Here is a 25,207-nt window from a genome sequence, read left to right as displayed (position 1 = left end):
GAAGAATACGATGAGAGCAACAGAGCAATGATCAACACACTAGCCGAGGTGGCCAGGAGAGCACACATGGGGGGAGCAAAGTTACTAGTTATGGGTGATTTCAATCACAAGGAGATTGACTGGGAAAACCTGGAGCCCCATGGGGGTCCCGAAACATGGAGAGCCAAGATGATGGATGTGGTACTGGAGAACCTCATGCATCAACATGTTAGAGACACTACCAGAGAGAGAGGAGAGGATGAACCAGCAAGGTTGGACCTTGTATTCACCATGAGTAGTTCGGACATCGAGGGTATCATGTATGAAAGGCCCCTGGGAGCTAGTGATCATGTGGTTCTGTGCTTCGACTACATAGTTGAGCTCCAAGTGGAGAGAGTAGCAGGAATAGGCTGGGAAAAACCAAACTACAAAAGGGGGAACTACTCAGGCATGAGGAACTTCCTTCAAGACATTCAGTGGGAGAGGGAACTGACAGGAAAACCAGTACAAGAAATGATGGACTATGTAGCAACAAAATGCAAGGAGGCAGAGGAGAGGTTTGTTCCCAAGGGAAACAGAAATAATGGGAAGAACAGAACGAGTCCTTGGTTCACCCAAAGGTGTAGGGAGGCAAAAACTAGGTGTAATAGAGAATGGAAAAGGTACAGAAGACAGAGAACTCAGGAAAATAAAGAAATCAGCCGAAGAGCCAGAAACGAATATGCACAGATAAGAAGGGAGGCTCAGAGACAATATGAAAATGACATAGCATCAAAAGTAAAGACTGACCCGAAGCTGTTGTACAGCCACATCAGGAGGAAAACAACAGTCAAGGACCAGGTAATCAGACTGAGGAAGGGTGATGGGGAATTCACAAGAAACGACCGAGAGGTATGTCAGGAGCTCAACACAAGATTTAAAGAGGTATTTACAGTGGAAACCAGTAGGACTCCAAGAAATCAGAACAGGGGGGCACACCAGCAAGTGCTGGATGAGGTACATATAACCAAGGAGGAGGTGAAGAAGCTGCTATGCGAACTTGACACCTCAAAGGCGGTGGGACCAGACAACATCTCTCCATGGGTCCTTAAAGAGGGAGCAGAGATATTGTGTGAGCCATTAACAAAGATCTTCAACACATCATTTGAAACTGGGCAACTCCCTGAGGTATGGAAAATGGCAAATGTAGTCCCAATTTTTAAAAAGGGAGACAGACATGAGGCACTAAACTACAGACCTGTATCTCTAACGTGTATAGTATGCAAGGTCATGGAGAAGATCATCAGGAGGAGAGTGGTGGGGCACCTGGAAAGAAACAAGTGTATAATTGACAACCAGCACGGTTTCAGGGAAGGAAAATCCTGTGTCACAAACCTACTAGAGTTTTATGACAAGGTGACGGAAGTAAGACAAGAGAGAGAGGGGTGGATCGACTGCGTATTTTTGGACTGCAAGAAGGCTTTCGACACAGTTCCTCACAAGAGGTTACTGCAAAAGCTAGAGGACCAGGCACACATAACAGGAAAGGCACTGCAATGGATCAGAGAATATCTGACAGGGAGGAAACAACGAGTCATGGTACGCGACGAGGTGTCAGAGTGGGCGCCTGTGACAAGCGGGGTTCCACAGGGGTCAGTCCTAGGACCTGTGCTGTTCTTGGTATACGTGAACGACATAACGGAAGGGATAGACTCAGAAGTGTCCTTGTTTGCAGACGATGTGAAGTTAATGAGAAGAATCGAATCGGACGAGGATCAGGCAGGACTACAAAGAGATCTGGACAGGCTACAAGCCTGGTCCAGCAACTGGCTCCTAGAATTTAACCCTGCCAAATGCAAAGTCATGAAGATTGGGGAAGGGCAAAGAAGACCGCAGACACAATATAGTTTAGATGGCCAAAGACTGCAAACCTCACTAAAGGAAAAAGATCTGGGGGTGAGTATAACACCGAGCATATCTCCTGAGGCGCACATCAATCAGATAACTGCTGCAGCATACGGGCGCCTGGCAAACCTACGGATAGCGTTCCGATACCTCAGTAAGGATTCGTTTAAGACTCTGTACACCATCTACGTCAGGCCCATACTGGAGTATGCAGCACCAGTTTGGAATCCACACCTAGTCAAGCACGTCAAGAAATTAGAGAAAGTGCAAAGGTTTGCAACAAGACTAGTCCCAGAGCTACGGGGATTGTCCTATGAAGAAAGGTTGAGGGAAATCGGCCTGACGACACTGGAGGCCAGGAGGGTCAGGGGAGACATGATAACGACATATAAAATACTGCACGGAATAGACGAGGTGGACAAAGACGGGATGTTCCAGAGATGGGACACAGACACAAGAGGTCACAATTGGAAGTTGAAGACTCAGATGAATCAAAGGGATGTTAGGAAGTATTTCTTCAGTCATAGAGTAGTCAGGCCATGGAATAGCCTAGAAAGTGATGTGGTGGAGGCAGGAACCATACATAGTTTTAAGGCGAGGTATGATAGAGCTCATGGGGCAGGGAGAGAGAGGACCTAGTAGCAATCAGCGAAGAGGCGGGGCCAGGAGCTGTGACTCGACCCCTGCAACCACAAATAGGTGAGTATAGGTGAGTACACACACACACACACACACCCCTCTGGGTTTTCTTCTATTTTCTTACTAGTTCTTGTTCTTGTTTATTTCCTCTTGTCTCCATGGGGAAGTGAAATAGAATTCTTCCTCCGTAAGCTATGCATGTTGTAAGAGGCGACTAAAATGCCAGGAACAAGAGGCTAGTAACCCCTTCTCCTGTATAAATTACTAAATTTAAGAAGAGAAACTTTTGCTTTTCTTTTTGGGCCACCCTGCCTTGGTGGGATACGGCCGGTTTGTTGAAAAAAAAAATAATAATAATAGTAGTAGTATTAACCCTTTCACTGTCAGTACCCTTGCTCAAAAACTTGCTCTCATTGTCAAATAATTTTCAGAAAAAAATGATTTTTTATTATGAAATGATAGAGAATGTTTTCCTGATGGTAATGACACCAAAGGTGCGAAATTTGATGGAAAACTTACAGACAGAATTACGCTCTTGCGAAGTTAGCAGTCTCGACTACGTTTACGCATCGGCGATTTTGCCCACTGAGCCCTATTTTTGGTCAATTCCATTGTTCCAGTCATCCAAACTCATAGCTATTTCGCTAGAACTCCTTTTGTTCTATCGACTGAGTACAGGAAACCACCCATTTATTGATTTTAACTACCCAATAAAGTAATCAGAAATTGGTAATTTGGCCAATTTCATACACAATTCAAGGAAGGCCAATTTCAAAACAGGGTCCAGAATGAACAATGCAGACATTCCTGGCTCAAAAATAACATTTTCTTTGTTCATCGGTCATGTCTCCAGACCCCTCTTATATTACACTTGCTTTCCATTTTGAATTTTTATTCACACACAAAATAGAAGATTTACTGTTATGCAGACTACTGCATTATTGTAAAAATGGTATAAATAATATCAGCGCATTTGTGAAAGCATATTAGACCCACCAATTGACGTATATTGGACGTGTGACATGATTTGTTTACTCTTGAACATCGGCAAAAATCAAACATTTCCACTAATTTAAGATCAATTTCAAGGTACAGTGGTCCCTCATTTTTCGTAATTAATCCGTTCCTGGAACCGTTACTATAAACGAAATTTACGATTTACGAATCAATTTTCCCCATAAGAAATAATATAAATACAATTAATCCGTTCCTGACACCCAGAAGTATTAAAACAAAAAATTTTTAACATGAAATATACATGTAGTACATAAACAATACAATGGGAAATGATGAATGAAACATTAACAGCATAACACTTACCTTTATTGGAGATTCTTCTTAGTGTATGGGAGACTGGAGGAGGAGAGAGAGTGGATTGTTTATAGTTTGGAAGGGGAATCCCCTTCCATCAACACCTCAGGTACCATTTGCTTTTCTGGGGTTGCTTCTCTTCTCTGTTTCTTAATGCCAATAGGACCACCTTGAGAGTCACTGGAGTCCTGTCTCACAAAATAACTGTGGAGAGAGCTCTGTTTCTGGCATCTCTTTAACACTTCCCTAAAATGGCCCAAGACTTTGTCACTGTACATGTTGCCAACCTGGCTTGCAACAACCTTGTTAGGATGATGTTTCTCCATAAAGCTTTCCATCTTACCCCACATAGTAAAAATCTCTTTAATTTCTGAAGAAGGCACCTTCTTCCATCTCTCTTCCTCCTCCTCTGCAGCAAGATTCTGAGCTGCGATCTGTTGCTCTTCCTGCTGAAGCTCTTGCAGCTCGTCAGTGGTGAGCTCTTCATTGTGGTCTTCCACCAATTCTTCCACATCCTCCAAACTCACATCCAACCCCATGGAACTCACCAGTGCCACAATTGATTTTACAACAGACATAGGCTCATTAGGGTCAGTCCCAAATCCTTCAAAATCCCTCTTGTCGACACAATCTGGCCACAATTTTCTCCAGAGTTCAAAGTCCTGGTAGTCACTCCCTCCCAAGCCATACCTATAAGGGTTATGCAGTGGAGGATGCTGAAGTGTTCTCTCCAAAATTCCCTTAGGGTCAAGTGAGTGTCTGTGGTCACAGTCAAGCACCTGTGAAACATTGCTTTTGTGTAGAGCTTTTTAAAGTTTGCAATAACCTGCTGGTCCATGGGTTGGAGGAGAGGAGTGGTATTCGGTGGCAAGAACTTTACTGTGATGAACCCAAACTCCTCGAAAATTAGGTCATCCAAGTTTGGAGGATGAGCAGGTGCATTGTCCATTACTAGCAGGCACTTGAGATCCAATTTCTTTTCCAGGAGATACTCCTTCACACTAGGGCTAAATACTTCATTGAACCACTCGACGAAAATTTCCCTCGTGACCCATGCCTTACTATTAGATTTCCAAAACACACACAATTTACTCTTCATAACATTGTTTTTCCTGAACACTCTGGGATTTTCAGAATGGTACACTAGTAATGGCTTCACTTTGAAATCCCCACTAGCATTAGCACAGAATATTAGCGTCAGCCTGTCTTTCATAGGCTTGTGTCCTGGCATTGCCTTTTCCTCTTGTGTAATGAAGGTCCTCTTTGGCATTTTCTTCCAAAAGAGGCCTGTTTTGTCACAATTGAACACTTGTTCAGGTTTCAGTCCTTCAGCCTCTATGTACTCCTGGAATTCATACACATATTTTTCAGCTGCCTTGTGGTCCAAACTGGCAGCCTCACCATGCCTTACCACACTGTGTATGCCAGTACAGTTCTTAAATCTCTCAAACCAGCCTTTGCTGGCCTTAAATTCACTCGCTTCACCACTATTTGCAGGCAATTTCTTTACCAAATCTTCATGCAACTGCCTAGCCTTTTCACAAATAATCGAAGTCATAAGAGTATCTCCTGCTAATTGTTTCTCATTTATCCACACCAATAATAACTTCTCAACCTCTTCCAGTACTGGTGATCTCATTTTTGTCAGCATAGTTACTCCCTTTGCAACAACAGCATCCTTTATTTCCTTTTTCTTGGCCACTATGGAACATAAGGTTGTGTAGGGTTTCTTATACATCCTGGACAGTTCGGCCACACTTGTACCACTTTCATATTGTTCAATGATGGTTTTCTTAAATTCAATCATATTTCTCACCTTCTTTACCACAGGCTTGGCACTAGGAGCTTTCTTTGGAGCCATGGTAGCTTATTTAGTACTTGCAAGCACTAAAATAAATGGAATATTATGAAATATTTCGCTGGAGCACGTGAGGGGACCTTCGCTCACTGGTAAACAATGCCAGACTGGCTGCCGCCCCGGCTCACGCCGTGGGTACGTGTCCCGGACGAACTACGACTCGCGAGTCAACCTATGAAAAGCGAGTCCATGTTTATATGAAAATACCCCTATGATTGGCGAATTTTACGATTGCCGGGAACTACAAAAAGCGGGGGACCACTGTACTTTTAGTCCGTATCCATTCAAAATCATCTCTAGTTCTCTAATATATCTTCCATTCTATCAAATGAGACCAAGGAAATGAGAATACATCCATAAATACCATACAAAAATACACTGCAAAATCACTGTTTTAAACGAAAAACATGGTCGGAGTTTTTTTCTCATTATGCACTGTGTGCTGCAGAATTTTTTTTATACTGCGCACACTGACCACTCAGACCCATTCTCTCATATGTAGGCCTGCCAGCTTTCTCCCACAAGACTGGAAGCCTCTAGAATTTTGATGTACTATTACAGGACCAACACTGGTTTGCAAGCCGTAATATTATGGGACCAACAGTGAAAATGGTTAATAACTATAAGCTAAGGATGAAAATATTTTAAGGTGAGTAATGTGTGTGTACAGTATATGCATTTTTTAGGCCTAGCTCTATTGCTTACTTAATATATGTTAGTGTAAACATGTTACCAGGCTTTTAATACATTTAAAAGTGAAAAAAGTTATGATTCACTTTACAGAGATTTTCACTTTACAGCAGTAACCAGAACTTAATCTGCTGTATAAGTAAGGCCCTCCTTTACAGCAGTAACCCAGAACTTAATCTGCTGTATAAGTAAGGCCCTCCTTTACAGCAGTAACCCAGAACTTAATCTGCTGTATAAGTAAGGCCTTCCTTTACAGCAGTAACCCAGAACTTAATCTGCTGTATAAGTAAGGCCCTCCTTTACAGCAGTAACCCAGAACTTAATCTGCTGTATAAGTAAGGCCCTCCTTTACAGCAGTAACCCAGAACTTAATCTACTGTATAAGTAAGGCCCTCCTTTACAGCAGTAACCCAGACTTAATCTGCTGTATAAGTAAGGCCCTCCTTTACAGCAGTAACCCAGAGCTTAATCTGCTGTATAAGTAAGGCCCTCCTTTACAGCAGTAACCCAGAGCTTAATCTACTGTATAAGTAAGGCCCTCCTTTACAGCAGTAACCTGGAACCTAACCTGCTGTATAACTGGGGCCAGCCTGTATAATAATAATAACAACTACCTTCTACTCCATGGGAAAGTGAAGAAGAAACCTTCTTTCGTAAGCCATGCATGTTGTAAGAGGTGACTAAATTGCTGGGAGCAGGGGTCTAGTAACCTCCTTCTGTATAAAAAAAACTGCCTTTTAGCTATATTAAAGTTATCACAGGTTATGAAAAATGGTTACCTCAAAAAAAAAATTATTTGTTTGAGCATCAAACTCATACAAAAATCAAGAATTAATTAACAGCCATACTGTTGCAGTAGGAAAATTCTTAATTTATTATAACAAATTTGAATGCTATTTGGTTGATTTATACAAGTTAATGGAATGAAACTGTCCCTTAGACTTACTGGTGAAACACATTTTTTAATTTGCTCAATATAAAATAATTTTTCAACGTCAAGAACAACATGGAATTACAGTTCCGTACATCCGAAATAATCTATTACGTGATGTGTCATGCAAAACTGTATAATGTTCTTTATTTTATGTCTTTCATATTCTGTATATTAAATAATAACGATAATTATCTTTTCAACAGCCACGAAGGTCCTCACAAAAGGAGAAAAGCGTAAAATAAAGGAGAAAGCAAAACTGAAGAGAAAATTAGAAGACCTTGACAAACCAAAAGAGGAAGATGCGACAGAAGACTATATGGAAGCCATTAAAAATACTGGAACAGTAAGGAGGAGAAGAAGAGAGATGCTGTGAAGAATGTGGTCATGAAAAGACATAGAAGAATATGTACAAGAGATGTCTTCTGAAGAGTGTGTGGTGTCTCTCTCTATCATCTCATAACTGACACTGACCTGTTTCAACAACTTCAGCCTCTATCCTTATTGTCAATGTTTATTTATTAGCCACTCCAGCCTTTCCCTCTTCCCATCTATATTTTTTCCTTTGCCATGCAAGACTATGTCTCTAACAGGTTACGTGCTTTCCATGAATATAGAAGAGCGTGGCTATAAACATTGAAACAATGAGAAGATGTACATCTTCTGTTTACTGACAGTACAACAATGTTACAGTGCAGTGCAGCATTTGAATTACAGTGGAACCTTGGTTTTCGTATGCCCTAGTCTGTATGTAAAACTATAGTTTTTCTTTACAAAATGTTTTTTTTTTTTTAACATTTCACGTAAGAAATAATGTAAATCCAATTAATCCATTCCAGACACCCAAAAATATTAACAAAAAATGCATTTTATAGAGAACAACAATAGTTTTACGTACAGACTAGGTCATAGGAAAGCCGAGGTTCCACTGTATATGGACTTGAGTCCTGGAGGTGGGAAGTACAGTTCCTGCACTCTGAAGGAGGGGTTTTGAACTGTAGTGTGGGCACTCCTGTGGCAAGACAGTGATGGAGTGAGTGATGATGAAAGTGTTTCTTCTTTTTCAGGTTACCCTGCCTTAGTGGGAAATGGCTGATGTGTTAATAAATAAAAAATGTATTTTACAACTAACCCACAAATTGGAAAGGAAACTTTAGACATTGTTTTGGTCATCCCAGATCATTATATTCACCCAGGGTCCAAGTAAGAATAATAATAATTATAATAGAAATTAGTGTGATTAGTCATGAGTTAAGAGGGATGATGGCCAGGAGCTATGACTCAACACCCACAAACTAAGACATACTCTTAAAAATTCCTCTATAAATTGTAAATTGCTGCAGCCAGTAATGTGACTTTATTCTTTACACGTATCGTCAAGTCTTCTCTTACAAAACAGTTTAGTGCAGGTAACTTCTAGAACAGTTTATTTTTCCTGCTCACTGATCTCAACACACTTGAATTTAAACAAATTTTTATAGAAAAAATTTCCTTATATATATATATTTTTTTTTTTATTATCACATTGGCCGATTCCCGCCAAGGCAGGGTGGCCCGAAAAAGAAAAACTTTCACCATCATTCACTCCATCACTGTCTTGCCAGAAGGGTGCTTTACAGTACAGTTTTTAAACTGCAACATTAACACCCCTCCTTCAGAGTGCAGGCACTGTACTTCCCATCTCCAGGACTCAAGTCCGGCCTGCCGGTTTCCCTGAACCCCTTCATAAATGTTACTTTGCTCACACTCCAACAGCACGTCAAGTATTAAAAACCATTCGTCTCCATTCACTCCTATCAAACACGCTCGCGCACGCCTGCTGGAAGTCCAAGCCCCTCGCACACAAAACCTCCTTTACCCCCTCCCTCCAACCTTATATAGTTCCTTTTATAAATTTTCCATTTCGGTAATTTAGTGATAATTGTTATAATCATGGGGGAGGGGGGGGCACTAAACTCGTAGGATTATACAGTGCCTGTGGGGGGGGGAATGGAAGGTATTCAGGCTCAGTTCAGGGAACCGGAGCACAGATCCAATTCCCTAGATCAAGAGCCCCTCACCAGCATCATGGAACCTCCCTTGAAGGGAGTAATTTAGTGATGTTATTAATTATTGGCTGTTTACATATTGTATTATTAATAATTGACTGTTAATATACTGTATTATTAATAATTGGCTGTTAATATACTGTATATATGTTTATTATAATCATAACTAAGCACTAAACCTATAAGGGTCATACAGTGCTGTTATATTCTTGCTTTTGTATCTCTTCATGGGATGTACCTTGATGCTGTAGGGCTCTTGATCAAAGAGCTACCTACCCTCTCATTCCTTGGATCAAACCTATTTCTAATGCTGTGTTTGACTATGGGCTTATTGCTTCCCCATTATTATAATCCCATCTTACTACCAGGCCTCGTTAGGGAGTAATGGGTGCCTTGATGCTGGTAATGGGATCTAGATCCAAGGAACTCAGTCATCTCCATTTCCTAGGATCAAACATAATGCCCATTCTTGAGGAGCTGTATGTCCCTTATGGGTTTAGTGCTTTCCCATGAACATTCTGTAATAATTTTAAAGTCATTTTAACACAATAATAATTTGGATAAATTAAAAGTTGTAATAGGATATCCTTTTATTTTATCCCCATCAGGGTTTTGTATTATAAAGAATATAAAATCTTACATCTTTGGATGTGATTAAATTCACAAATATAACAGTAAACACGAAATAAATATATACATCACAATAAATTTGGTACGCTTTAGAAGAGCACGTAAGACAAGGACTGAACTTGAGGCCCTGAATCCCCATGTATGTTAGACCAGAGGTTCCCAAACTGGGGTACCATGACCTACCCCAGGGGTACGAGAAGAAGTTTTTGGGGTACGCAGGTGAGATTTATAATGTTGATGTTATTGTTGATTTTTTTTTTTTTAACTTTGTATTCAGTATTTATCAATATTGAATAAAAATTAATTTAATTTTCACAGGATATACACACTGCAAGGTGTATTTATCTCAGTGTATATATGCTGAGACTTTAAATCCCTATTTAAGTATTTTTGTCTTGTGGTGAAAAGGTTACCATGCAGCCTTAATGACCCTTGTGTAGTCAATAAGCTTTAAACCCTATTAACAAACCATTTAATCCTATCTGCATATCTTTAACTATTATTTGTATTAAGTTATTTTTGACATCTGTACAAAGGGATAAAGGTTTAGTGTAAAATGCCAAGGAGTAAATGACTAAGTTTGGGAACCATTGCTACAGACTCTTCAAGGGTGGAACAGTGCCTTGATACTGAAGGGCTTTTGACCCAAGGAATTGGAACTAGCCTCCCTTTCCTTTGATCAAACCCAATTACCTCCCATTCCCCAGGCGCCGTATATCCCCTACAGGTATTGCACTCTCCCATGATAATCATAAACTTAGAAACTCTGACCTAAACATATTTTACACAAACACATTTACACAATTCTTATGAAAAGTACAAACCATATTTCCTTAATGTAAATAAGGTTACCAAGATTGTCATGCCTTTATAAGTATATAAATTGCATGATACAAGCATCCACACTGGAATTGTATAAAAACTCACTTGAGTGATGTATTCCCTTATTTTGGGCAGTAAAGTTTGACCTACCCCACAGTAATATAATACACATTCTAATTAAATAGCAAAAATAAATTTTACGTGATAATTGTCATTGGGAGCAAGGGGCTAGTAACCCCTTCTCCAGTATAAATTACTAAATTTAAAAAGAAAAACAAAAGTTTTTCTTTTTAGGTCACCCTGCCTTGATGGGATACGGTCGATGTGTTGAAAAAGAAAATTGTCATGTAACAATTTTTTAAATGTTAATACCTTCTACTGAATCAATGTTGAACCCTTCAAGGTACCCTGAGCCTGGTGAAGGGCTCCTGATCCAAGGATCTGAAGCTACTTTTTCCTTGGATCAGCAGCACTGTATGACCCAACTGGGTTTAGTGCTTGTCTTTAATAATAATACTACCATGGATTAAACCTAATTACCTGTCATTTCCCAGGTGTTGTATAACCCCTACAGGTTTAGCACTTCCCTATGAAATGTAATTGATATAAAATCCAGTTACTGTAAATTGAGTGATCATTAGTACCTTACTGCTGCAACATCCCCACAAGCATAGCACAGGTTTAACAATGTTTCATACATGATGTCAAAATGAGATCAGGTCACTGGGGTTGAGTAGGCACTGCTATGAAGCTGATAGCAGGTGCCAGGGTCGAGACTTTAGAAGCCACTGGAACCCCAATCCTGCGGTGGGTGTGTCTCCATGTGTTTGGCTAAGTGATCAGAACGCATGAATTTTGTGTTGCACGATGTGCATTCAAACTTTTTCTCTCCGGTATTAGTTCTCCTGTGGCTGGATAATTCGTCTGCTCTGGCAAAACGTCTGTCACAGCCATTCCAAGAACACTGGTAAGGTTTTTTGCCCGTGTGTGATCTCATGTGCGATTTAAGATGAGATGATTTGTAATACGTTTCATCACAGCCTTCAAATGAACACTTAAACGCTCTTTTTCTATCTTCCTGTGGAGTTTGTTCTGGGGATGCTGAAACCAAAATGGGTGACAGCACCTGCGAAACAGTAGTACCATTACTTCCAGGAGTTGTTACAATTAGATGAGTGATCCCAGCACCAGCTGCTGGAATCACAGTGGGAGATCCATTAATCTGAGCCAGGAACACTGAGCTGCCAGAGTTTACTGGAATCACAGACGGCATCTTTGGTGCAATTGCCACAAGCTTATTACTAGCACACGGTGCTCTACTAGAGACGGAGATATTTTTGTGTGTGGCTTCATTAGGAGGTTGCTGAACAGGTACAAAGTAGCACTTACTGTCGCTAGCAATGGGTGTTCCTTGAGCTCCACGGTCTGTGTCCTTGTTATGCACAAAGATTTGCTCCTGAGCATTGTTAACCTTGCGTGGTGGGCAAAGGTTATTAGTGCTGCTGTTGTAAGTTGAAGGCAGGAACGTATACTGACGTTCATTATTAAAATATCCTTTCTCTTCCTCGTCTTTACAATTAAAATCACTGTTATCATATATTTTGCGTTCAGCTAATGTGCGAGGTCTCTCACCTCTTGACTCCTGGGGCAACCTTCTGTCTGCTTTGACGATGACCGAGACAGGAACCCCAGACAGGGACCCCGGTGCGGATGCTCCTGATGTAAAGCTGGAGAAGACAGCCGGGCTAGGGGACACAGCTGGGCTGGGGGAGAGAGCAGGGCTGGGAGAACGAGGAGGAGTACATGGGGTGTGTGGTGGAGTCTCATTCATCAAGATCTGAAACACAAAAAAATATACATATAAGAATACAAATGCTTTATTAGTAGTAGTATTTGTAGCATACGCTATATAAGGCACTAAACCCCTGTGGGCCATTCAGCTCAAGAAGTAATGGAGCTCACTTCATGTGTTGCAGCAATCAAACTACTCAAAATGCTAATGTAATTTATGCTACAATGTCAATGTCTGACATTCACAATTTTGTTAACTTTTTATCTTGAAACTAATCAGTTATTAATCAATTTAATCATTATAACTATTCTCTTGTCATAATCATCATTACGTTGAGAAATTTAACTGAAGATTTGTTTATATTTAAGTGTGATGAGCTAACTCGACCCTAGTGGATTTAGCACTTCTTTTTTATTATAACAATGAGCTAACTAAACCTTCAAGATGAAAGACAAATAATCTCCATTTACCTTGGCAAATTCAGGTTCTTTCACTAGTCCTTTCTGGACAAAGATGTATGTATCACACAACCCTTCCACGTCTGACTCTAGTGGATGAGAGGGAGAGATCCCCCCCGTGTGAGGATGGTGGTGATGGTGGCAGCTCTGGGATGTTGTTCTCACACACTGGGCTGTTCCATCTCATGTCATGCTGAGAGAATGAAAGCAACATCTCCACTGCTTCCAGGTCTTCGGCACCAGTGTGTGCAAAGTTGTTGTCTGGCCTCGATGGGACAGAACCTCCATAAACTGGGCTTCTGTAGTCTTTCAACCCTGCTTGTCTAAGATCCTCTCTGCTTCTATCTCGATATTCATCCAAGCCTTTCTGTTTATTATCTTCTTGGTTAATCTGTCTGTTATCTCCCAGTTCTGTGTATCTGTATTCCTTTACAATTTGCTTGTAGGCTCTCTCTGTGTATGATGAGTATCTGTGATCACTTGCTCCTCCAGTCTTTTGGGCACAATGTTCTCAAGTCTTCTGCCTGTAAAAGAAAGAACAAACATGAATATTGCAACTGTACAAGTAAATTATGGTACGAATATTTTTAATTAAAGATAAACATTGTGCCATGTTCTATCCTCGGTAAGTGCGAAGTTATGGAAACTGGAGGAGAGAGAAGACCAGATATAAGATATAGAATACAGACTGGGGAACAGGCAGCTCCAGCGCTTCTTTTTGATTATAATAAAAAAAATAATAATAATCCAGAGGTTTGGAAGAAGGGGCTAGGGGACTTGAATAATCATTATTATTATTATTATTATTATTATTATTATTATTATTATTATTATTATTATTATTATTATTACTACTATTATTATTTGGGGCTTAAGTTCCCATTATTATGTATTATCAGCAGATATTCACAAGATTTGACCTGGCAAGCACCAGACAAGCCTGGTACAAATCCACCAGCAACAACAACCTGGTTGACCAAGTAAGCACCAGACAAGCCTGGTAGAAAACCACCAGCAACAACAACCTGGTTGACCTGGCAAGCACCAGACAAGCCTGGTACAAAACCACCAGCAACAACCTGGTTGACCAACAAGGGGCTCTTGGTCCAAAAATTGAACTTATCCTCCCCTTTCTTAGATCAAACCTGAATGTTCCCCCTTTCCCAGGTACTATACTATAAGGAAGATGGAACACTGCAACAGGCCTACTGGCCCATGAGTTGTATAACATAAGGAAGATGGAACACTGCAGCAGGCCTACTGGCCCATGCTAGGCAGGTTCGTCTTCTAGTGGCTTAAGCCAATGACCCAACCTAGTCAGGTCAGGTCACATTCACTTAAGGAAGGAACACGGCAACTGACCTAGTAGCACAAGTTAGTGAGGTCCAACTCACACCCAGTCATGTATTTATCTAACCTATTTTTAAAACTACACAACGTTTTAGCCTCAATAACTGTACTTGGGAGTTGTTCCACTCATCCACAACTCTATTACCAAACCAGTGCTTTCCTATATCCTTCCTGAATCTGAATTTTTCCAACTTGAAACCATTACTGCGAGGCATGTCTAGGCTAGATATTTTAAGACAGGATATAGGGGACTATATAGGAGGGGCTATATAAGAGGGAATATATGAGAGGATATATATATAAATAACATCCTAGCATGAGGCTGCTTGAAGATATCTAGGGCAACTATCATTTTCACCTGGAAGCGCTAAATCTTTAAGGGTTACACATAAGGGGAAATCTGAGGTAACCAGCCACGATCCATGGAAAAGGAGAGCTAGCTCCAATGACCCGGATTAAGAGCCGCTGTGGATGAAATCATCATTTAAAACGAGGGAGCCGTGGTAGACAGCACGGCGCCCGTCCTGCCCTGAGGCTCCATTATGTTGTTTGGCAACTTTAATTCCCTTATTTCACCCCTTAATAACCCTCGTGTAGTACATAGGCTTTAAATCACATTGCTGTATAGCCCTTGTGGCTTAGCGCTTCTTTTTTATTATAATAATAATTTAAATCACATTAACCATTAAGTTTATTCCGCTCGATGCACTCACAGGAGTAACTTTTGACCTCTAATGAAAAAGTTCCTTACCCCTGGTTAAGACCTTATTTGGGGCTCAGATGTTGTGGGCTACATTAAACATTGCATTATTTATCATAATATCCCAGTTTATTGATAACAACCACTATTTCTGGTGGGCTGAGACATTATTTCTACACTTCGATTAGCGGAACATAAGTTGTTGGATAATTTAAGTCTTTTCTAATGGAAACATTATAAGAGGCTAGAGTTACTTGGTGTGCTGGCTGACCGTGACTAACTTGAGATCATTAGGACTTTTTTTGTAACCTAATTACCTCGGACACATGAACTACTAGGCTAGTGCCATCTATTAACTTCCTGTTACATTCGTTTTGGTGCTGACTCCTGCTGGAAACCCCTCAAGGAAGGTTCCTTGATGTTGGTGAGGGGCTCTTGATTTAGGAAATTGGATCTGTGCTCCCCCCGAATTAAGCCTGAATGCCTTCCACATCCCCCCCCCCGTGTATGTACAATACAGTAGTGTACATGCAATACCCATATTGGTGTACATGCAATACACATATTGGTATGTATACGTTACACATTTGTTCATACTCATTTACACTGGTGTATATACATTACACACATCAATTTTTATAAAATACAAACTTCACTGTATATACAGATACATCTCCCTATGTATATACACTAAGAGATACATATTTCTGCATGTACATGTGGAAAATACTGTATATATTTTCCATAAATTCAATATTTATATGTAAATAGATGGCCATACTGTATTTAATAATATTTATGTCATAGCAAACGGAAAGCCTGCGTCTGCGCAGACGAGACTCGCCATCTTGGTTTTGAATTTTGTACAAACGTTGGTGTAATGGGAAGAATTTTTCGTGCTCTAGAGGTTAAAATTGTGTTGACACCTCTCAAATAGGAGGCGAAATTGGTGGATGTGCATTCCTGCATAACTTGAGATATCAGACGACTGGACAAGACAGCTCCAGGAACCTCAGATAAGCTCTCTAGATTTGTGTGTAATTCTGGCCAGCATTATTTTCATAGATTTAGTTAGAGTGAGGTTTTCTGAGTATGATACACATTAATCTCCAGTCAAATTGGTGAGTGATATTAAGATATATTTTCTTTCTGTTATGTAATTGTGTATATCTATAATTATTCTTTAATTTTTAATATACCGTAATGGTGAAGCTGGAGATTTTGTCCAGGTAGTCGGGAATTATACGCAGGAAGGAATACATATAAATGACCTCATAGAGGACAGGAGCCATAGTAGGGAAACAAGTGTAGTCAAAGATAAGATAAAACCAATATTGCAAACTAGAAATACCGCAGGAAATAGCAAACAAGAGGACTCCAATAGCAATAGTGAGGATAAATTACCAAAAACAACTGGTGGGAGCTCCATTGTTGGTGCTAGGGAGGATAGGAATAAGACAGGGAAACATGCACCAACAGGGAATACAGTCACAGAAACCCAAGGCAAACGGAAACCAAGCCTGTGCACATACTATGCACTTGGTATCTGCTGGCATGGGAAATCTGGAAAAACAGATGGGACATGCAACTATGACCACCCTAGAAAATGTCATGCCCATATGACAACAGGAAAATGCAAACTCCCTTCCTGTAAGCTTTTTCACCCTGAAATGTGTACCTCTTCAGTACAGGAAAGACTGTGCTATAACTTAAATTGCCAGGCATACCATCTAAAGGGGACAAAAAGATACAAAACATCCAGGCCATGGGAAAACCTGGGTAGCCACAGCCACTCAAGAGGGAGAGGTTTTTTAGTGCCAGGAAGGAAAAAAAACTGGCAGGAAATGGCAGAAATCGTACACCAAATCCAGTCATTCCTGGAGTGGAACCACAGTCGATGGCCTCCACTCCAAACCAACAAATACAGACACTAATGCCGGAAAAAAAATCCCCCCCCAGTACCAACAATACCACCAGTCCGATAACATTCTTCTTTGCAAATATACAGGGTCTAAAGCCAGCAACAAACAAAATACCTTTCATCCGTGGACTGCTTGCAGAGGCAAAGGCAATGTTCGCGGCTTTCACTGAGACCCACATAAAGGATCACTTGGACAACGAAATATGGATCCCAGGTTACAACCTATACAGATGTGACAGAGTGAACAGGCAAAAGGGGGGGGGGTTGGCCTGTACATTGCAGAGTCACTTGTTTGCACAGAACTGCTTAATGCCTCAAATGACGTAGTGGAAGTTTTAGCAGTAAAGGTCGAGAACCAAAACCTAGTCATTGTGGTAGTCTACAAGCCTCCGGATGCAACATCCCAGCAATTCCAGGAACAGCTGTTAAAAATTGACCACTGTCTGGAAAATCTTCCAGCTCCTGCACCCAACATCTTGCTCCTGGGGGATTTCAACTTAAGGCACCTAAAATGGAGGAATATAGCAAATAATATTGTTGCAGTAATAACACCAGGAGGCAGCTCTGATGAAAACTCACACTCACACGAGCTTTTAAATCTCTGCACAAAATTCAATTTAAACCAGCAAATAATAGAGCCTACTAGACTGGAGAATACACTAGACCTCATCTTCACTAACAATGATGATCTGATAAGAAATGTCACCATATCAAAAACAATATACTCAGATCACAACATAATTGAGGTTCAGACATGTATGCGTGGAGCCCCAGACCGACAAAATGAGACTAGTCACGAGGGAGCATTCACCAAATTCAACTTCAATAACAAAAACATAAAGTGGGACCAAGTAAACCAAGTCCTAACCGATATAAGCTGGGAAGATATACTAAGCAACACAGACCCAAACTTATGCCTAGAACAGATTAACTCGGTGGCACTCGATGTATGCGCAAGGCTTATTCCTCTAAGAAAAAGGAGGAGTAGATGTAAAATAGAAAGAGACAGGCGCTCCCTTTACAGGCGACGGAAAAGAATAACAGAGCGGCTAAAAGAGGTCAATATATCTGAAATGCGCAGGGAGACACTGGTCAGAGAAATAGCAAGCATCGAACTTAAGCTAAAAGAATCCTTTAGGAGTCAGGAATCGCGGGAAGAACTAAAAGCCATAAATGAAATCGAAAGAAACCCAAAGTATTTCTTCTCCTATGCCAAATCAAAATCGAGAACAACGTCCAGTATTGGGCCCCTACTTAAACAAGATGGGTCCTACACAGATGACAGCAAGGAAATGAGTGAGCTACTCAAGTCCCAATATGACTCAGTTTTTAGCAAGCCGCTAACCAGACTGAGAGTCGAAGATCAAAATAAATTTTTTATGAGAGAGCCACAAAATTTGATTAACACAAGCCTATCCGATGTTATCCTGACGCCAAATGACTTCGAACAGGCGATAAATGACATGCCCATGCACTCTGCCCCAGGGCCAGACTCATGGAACTCTGTGTTCATCAAGAACTGCAAGAAGCCCCTATCACGAGCCTTTTCCATCCCATGGAGAGGGAGCATGGACACGGGGGTCGTCCCTCAGTTACTAAAAACAACAGACATAGCCCCACTCCACAAAGGGGGCAGTAAAGCAACAGCAAAGAACTACAGACCAATAGCACTAACATCCCATATAAAAATCTTTGAAAGGGTCCTAAGAAGCAAGATCACCACCCATCTAGAAACCCATCAGTTACACAACCCAGGGCAACATGGGTTTAGAACAGGTCGCTCCTGTCTGTCTCAACTACTGGATCACTACGACAAGGTCCTAAATGCACTAGAAGACAAAAAGAATGCAGATGTAATATATACAGACTTTGCAAAAGCCTTCGACAAGTGTGACCATGGCGTAATAGCGCACAAAATGCGCGCTAAAGGAATAACAGGAAAAGTCGGTCGATGGATCTATAATTTCCTCACTAACAGAACACAGAGAGTAGTCGTCAACAGAGTAAAGTCCGAGGCAGCTACGGTGAAAAGCTCTGTTCCACAAGGCACAGTACTAGCTCCCATCTTGTTCCTCATCCTCATATCCGACATAGACAAGGATGTCAGCCACAGCACCGTGTCTTCCTTTGCAGATGACACCCGAATCTGCATGACAGTGTCTTCCATTGCAGACACTGCAAGGCTCCAGGCGGACATCAACCAAATCTTTCAGTGGGCTGCAGAAAACAATATGAAGTTCAACGATGAGAAATTTCAATTACTCAGATATGGTAAACATGAGGAAATTAAATCTTCATCAGAGTACAAAACAAATTCTGGCCACAAAATAGAGCGAAACACCAACGTCAAAGACCTGGGAGTGATTATGTCGGAGGATCTCAACTTCAAGGACCATAACATTGTATCAATCGCATCTGCTAGAAAAATGACAGGATGGATAATGAGAACCTTCAAAACTAGGGAGGCCAAGCCCATGATGACACTCTTCAGGTCACTTGTTCTATCTAGGCTGGAATATTGCTGCACTCTAACAGCACCTTTCAAGGCAGGTGAAATTGCCGACCTAGAAAATGTACAGAGAACTTTCACGGCGCGCATAACGGAGATAAAACACCTCAATTACTGGGAGCGCTTGAGGTTTCTAAACCTGTATTCCCTGGAACGCAGGAGGGAGAGATACATGATTATATACACCTGGAAAATCCTAGAGGGACTAGTACCGAACTTGCACACGAAAATCACTCACTACGAAAGCAAAAGACTTGGCAGACGATGCACCATCCCCCCAATGAAAAGCAGGGGTGTCACTAGCACGTTAAGAGACCATACAATAAGTGTCAGGGGCCCGAAACTGTTCAACTGCCTCCCAGCACACATAAGGGGGATTACCAACAGACCCCTGGCAGTCTTCAAGCTGGCACTGGACAAGCACCTAAAGTCAGTTCCTGATCAGCCGGGCTGTGGCTCGTACGTTGGTTTGCGTGCAGCCAGCAGCAACAGCCTGGTTGATCAGGCGCTGATCCACCAGGAGGCCTGGTCACAGACCGGGCCGCGGGGGCGTTGACCCCCGAAACTCTCTCCAGGTAAACTCCAGGTAATACCGTCCACAAATTTATATATTTACCAGTATTCCTGGTGTATGTATATTTCATTTAATTAATAGGTCCAGAGCAACTTGTGGATATGACAGTGGTAGGTATCGAAGGGGGACATTTTTGCGACCTAGGTGTCCCAAATTCCTACTTGTCTATGTAACTCTGATAAATAATAATTATCTTTGTTATCATTTTCTGTTATGTATATAATGAGTTACATTCAGATAAATGCAATTTTCCACAGTACATATCCCTCAGAGAGGGGGGGGTGCCTTGGTGTCGGTGAGAGGTTCTTGATCCAATGAACTAGCCCTATTCTTCCTTTCCTTGGATTTGATTACCTCTAGCCCCCATTTCCCAGGAGCTGTATTTCCCCTACAGGTTTAGCGCTTTCCCATGACGCCAGAAGTATTAATATGAAGCAGCCCTCTTAGTTCTGGCAAAGGTAATGAATCATAAACACATTAATCATGAGAATTTACAAAGGTAATGAGCTCCAGGAAGAGCTGGTCAAAATCATGACAAGTTTCAAAGGTAATGAATGATAAACACGTTATCACATGATTACAATCATAGACAAATTACAGAGTAATGAGCAGTTAACAAACATAGCAGGGAATTCATCCATTGCCCCAACAACAGATGTTGCTAGGTGCCTGTCTCTCCTCGGTAGACAGCCATTGCAAACAGCAGCAAGTTGCCCCTACCTGGAGCTCATTACCTTTGTAACTTGGTCATGATTATGACCAGATCTAGTTCATTACCTTTGTAACTTGCTCAGCTATCAAAACTTTGGAGTCCAGTCCCTGGACCAATTATGTACCTCTGTAATCTTTTGACTACCGCCCACAGGATGGGTATGGGGTGCATAATAAACATTTTAAACTAACTTAGTTCTGGCCCCTTCCCTCCAGTACCCACCTCACATTCCCTGGCTGACCCTTGGCCCCTCTCCCGTTACAGGTGATTCAAGGTTCAACCAGACCAAACTTGGCTGCTCTTTAAATCCTATCCACCCTTCAAGAAAAACCTCTTTTCATAAACTATTGAAAAACGTTGGAAAAGCCACGTTTGCCATTAAATACAGTGTTGACTTTCCAAGGTTCAGACCCATTAACTGTTTGACGTGATCCACTGATCATTTTTTTATACGAAATGTTCACCAATTGCTGATAAATTTATTTCTGTGGTACACTATGCTTGTAACTTTGCATACATATAACCTTATTATTTCGCAATGCCAATTATTATTATTATCATGACCAAACGCTATACCCTCTGCGCATATATGCATATATTTTTTGCATGTTTTTATCCTATCTCTGAATCTGTATATGCCACAGATACTGAACCTATATTCTTATTAGAGAGCCCATCTTGTGTGAGAGTTTGTCACGGGAACCTCTCAAGGAAGGTTCCTTGATGCTGGTGAGGGGCTCTTGATCTAGGGAATTGGATTTGTGCTCCGGTTCCCTGAATTAAGCCTGATTACCTTTCACATCCCCCCCACAGGTGCTGCGTAATCCTACGGGTTTAGCGCTCCCCCTTGATTAAAATAGTCACAGGAAAACCACCCACCATGATGGTTATTAACCAACCGAGTTCTTGCTTCGTAAATGTCATAGATTAAGATAGTCGTACAATGAAACGTATTTAACTTTTGATATACAAAACAAACCATAAATCTAACTCTCAAGTTTCCTTCCCTGTTATTATTATCATAACTAAGCGCTAAACCCATAAGGGTCATACAGCGCTGCTTCCTTCCCTGTTGATCGGTGAAGGGCTCTTAATCTAAGGAGAACCTGAATACGCTTAATTTCCTCAGGCATTTTATGAATCCCTACGGGTATAGCGCCCCCATCCCCCCGTGAGAGTAATTCCTTCCGTTTTCTTGTCTCCGCTAAACAGCGGCCTCGTCGCAGTTTTCTGGTCTGAAACACAAGGTTGAAGACATTGGCTAAAACTGTACTAGTGCAGAAATTTACCATTACTTTGTCTTCAGTGAAGACCTTGGCCTTGTTACAAGACTATAATTATTATAATTATTATCATCGTGGGGATCACTAAACCCATAGGGATTATACAGCGCCTGTGAGGGGAGGGGGGGTGGAAGATATTCAGGCTTAATTCACGGAACTGGAACACAGATCCAATTCCCTAGATCAAGAGCCCATCACCAAAAACAAGGAACCTCCTTGAGGGGCGAATTTTTAATTCTAATTTTAAAAATTATATTCACATATGCATAAAATAATTCAATGTGCTGTATCGCTCATTTATTTATTTTCATCAATTAGTATATAAACAAAGCATGAAAGAAAGAATTAAACGTAAGTCAGTGCTATTCAGTCTACCAGATTAATTACCAAAGGTAAGTACGTCACTCTGTCTGACTTTTTTGGGTTATCCTAAGTTCTCTACACATATGCTGCTATGTATGATAATTCTATGTAACTGTATTTGTGTATACCTGAATAAACTTACTTACTTACTTATGTTTGTCACACTACAGGACAAGTGTTTACTGACGCAGGTCTTAATTATATGATGACTCACAGTGGAGCTTTTAGACATCTGACCAAGGCCTTCCGCTGGCTTACCGGTCCACCTCTTTAAAAATCATGGTTATGATTAGAACCATTTGGTAACAGTAGTTACCAGAGAATAAGCTGTACTAACAAAAATAAAGGTTTATATAGTGTTTAACATTTGAGAAAATTAATCGTTTAGAAGAGTGACTGAATTAGACCCCTGTCAGTCTTGCTGGGTGTTGTTTGAAACATGCAAGTTATCTCCTGAGCATTGTGTTAACACATTTTTATTTCATCTCTTGAAGACTCATCCTCTTCCCTCCTTAAAACATATTGCCTAATGTTCGTAGGCTGAAATCTCTAATACAGTACTCGCTGGGAGGAACCTGCAGTGGCAACAAATGCAATTCTGAAGCCCTGCTCAAAAATTGTATAGCTGAAGCTCAGTCACAAAATGGAGAAACTAAACGAGAGGCAAAATACATTGCAAACAAAATACACTATATGGAATGAAACTACAACACTCACTGCAAGGTACATGGGCATAACTGACATCAATGACATACTGCTATATAGAAAGCACCTTGTTATGCAGAGCAATTCGGGCAAATTAACTTAATTTTGTTCCAGGATGCGACCCACACTAGTCGACTCACACCCAGGTACTCATTTTACTGATGAGTGAACATGGACAACCGGTGTAAGGAAATACGCCCAATGTTTTTACCCTTGTCGGGAATCGAACCCGGCCTCTCGGCGTGTACATCGAGAGCTTTGCCACCAGGCCACGGGCCACCGTAAACTGCCCTCACTTTCCTTGGCGCTGTATAATCCCTAGGGGTTTAGCGCTCCATGGATGTAAATAACAATGAGTGTGCAATTAGTTTCAGTTACAGCATGTTATGTAGTGAGGGATTCACTGAGCGCTGCCCTGCGACGAAAAACTACTTAATATTCCATAAGGTAGTCAGAATACCATTGGTCAAGTTTTTGTATGCACCAGGTCGTGACCGAACCAGGAAAGTGACCTTTGTACGTACACCTGGCGTGCCTAGCACGACAATCTTATCTCTTACACACCCTGCAACCAAATATAGGCGAGTACAAACACACGCACGCGCGCGCACAAACATAAAACCCCCAGAAAATACAATAGTACATTTCATAAAATACTTTAAACATGCTACATTTACCAAGAATGTTGGACGTGACCCACTTCTGTACAGAGGCCACGGGGAATATACAGATGGGTGTATATCTCTGTAATTACGCTGAATTCGCTTTCATTTCTATTTTATGGACTCAAATATCCTTAACGTTAATAAGTAGGTAGTTTGCGGTCTTCACTCCCGATAATCAATAAGGTTTAAACGTAAACAATTAAGAGTAGATAGCATCACAGGTCTGGCCAATTTATTGAGACTTATTCTTTAAATTAAAACTCTTGTATGGTTCTACACTTTTCAGGGGGACACAAACGAACCAGATACACAAGTGAGAAAGATACGTACGAGACAGAGATATACACCAGACAAAGAGGTACACAAGAGACAGTTACACACACACACAAGACAGATACTGGACAAAGAGATATACAAGAGTCATTATTATAATCAAATCAAGCACTAAATCTTCAAGGGTCATATAACAGTTCTGTGGCAGAAATGTGAAGGTAGAAATGTGCAACGGTTGGAGTGAGTAAGAGGTAAGAGTGTGTATACTGTATAGTTAGGGTACAGGTAGGTTCGCCAGGATGGGTCCTGGCCCGGAGGTTATTGGGGGTGGCGGATAGTGCTAGTAAAATATGAATCAAAGTTGTGTGATAGGTTAGATTCAGTTCAAAAAAGAAACAAGAGTCTGTGTCAAAGGTGAAACTTTCAGCAAAGTAAGTAAGAGTGCTTGGGCGGTTCATACATCGGAAGTGGAACCTGCATGCACTCTGATAGGCTAGGAAATGTTATGTTGAACGACAGTGCGACCAGTCATCAGAGTAATACCGGTTGCATTGTCTTATACTTACGCGTCAGGGCGTGGTCTACTAAACCCAACAACGGTGGGGAAATGGCCAGAATCCTGAACATGGTTTGGTAAAAAACAATTTGTGTACAGTGCAGACCGACGTCGTTGCCAGTGGTTGTGGTGATGAAAGTACACTGAAAAGTGGTCAGAGTTAGGAATATACTCTACTGGAAACCTGGATGTCTTGAATAGATGCCCGAGTGGCTTTTCTGAACATCGGACTGTCCAGACACCCAGCAAAATAAGCCTTCTTTGTGCTTATTAGAAATGCGACAACACAAGTCAAAGAGATATACAGGAGACAGATACGCATGACATACGCACGAGAAATACACACGAAACAAAAACATACGCACGAGACAGATACACACAAAACAAAAAGATACGCACGAGAGATATATTTGCACAAGAAACAAAAAGATACACACAAGACAGATGCACACAAAGCAAAAGATACACACGAGAAAAAAGATAAGCGACAAAAGAGACACCAGACAAAGGTATCCCAGTGCAAGATGGTGTACAAATGTGAGAGAAATCTCTTG

At 41.1% G+C, this 25,207-nt stretch overlaps 2 protein-coding genes across 2 annotated transcripts in view; one reads left to right on the top strand and one right to left on the bottom strand.

Annotated features, from left to right (window-relative positions):
• The window catches only part of LOC128705173 (little elongation complex subunit 2-like), a 45,070-nt gene extending 35,147 nt beyond the window's left edge, over positions 1 to 9,923 (top strand). The window contains 1 exon segment of the mRNA XM_070100359.1: positions 7,499 to 9,923. Coding sequence (XP_069956460.1) covers positions 7,499 to 7,668 — 170 coding nt within the window. The 3' untranslated portion in view covers positions 7,669 to 9,923.
• Positions 9,913 to 15,383, bottom strand: LOC128705174 (Krueppel-like factor 10). The gene is given in 5 exon segments (XM_070100223.1): positions 9,913 to 11,612; positions 11,614 to 12,629; positions 13,055 to 13,159; positions 13,161 to 13,552; positions 15,374 to 15,383. Coding segments are annotated over 5 exon segments (1,623 nt in total). The 3' UTR covers positions 9,913 to 11,512.
• Positions 15,384 to 25,207: the final 9,824 nt, after the last annotated feature.

Source organism: Cherax quadricarinatus, chromosome 72 (assembly GCF_038502225.1).
Source record: "Cherax quadricarinatus isolate ZL_2023a chromosome 72, ASM3850222v1, whole genome shotgun sequence".
NCBI lineage: Eukaryota > Metazoa > Arthropoda > Malacostraca > Decapoda > Parastacidae > Cherax > Cherax quadricarinatus.
This window is presented reverse-complemented; position numbering and strand designations above follow the sequence as displayed.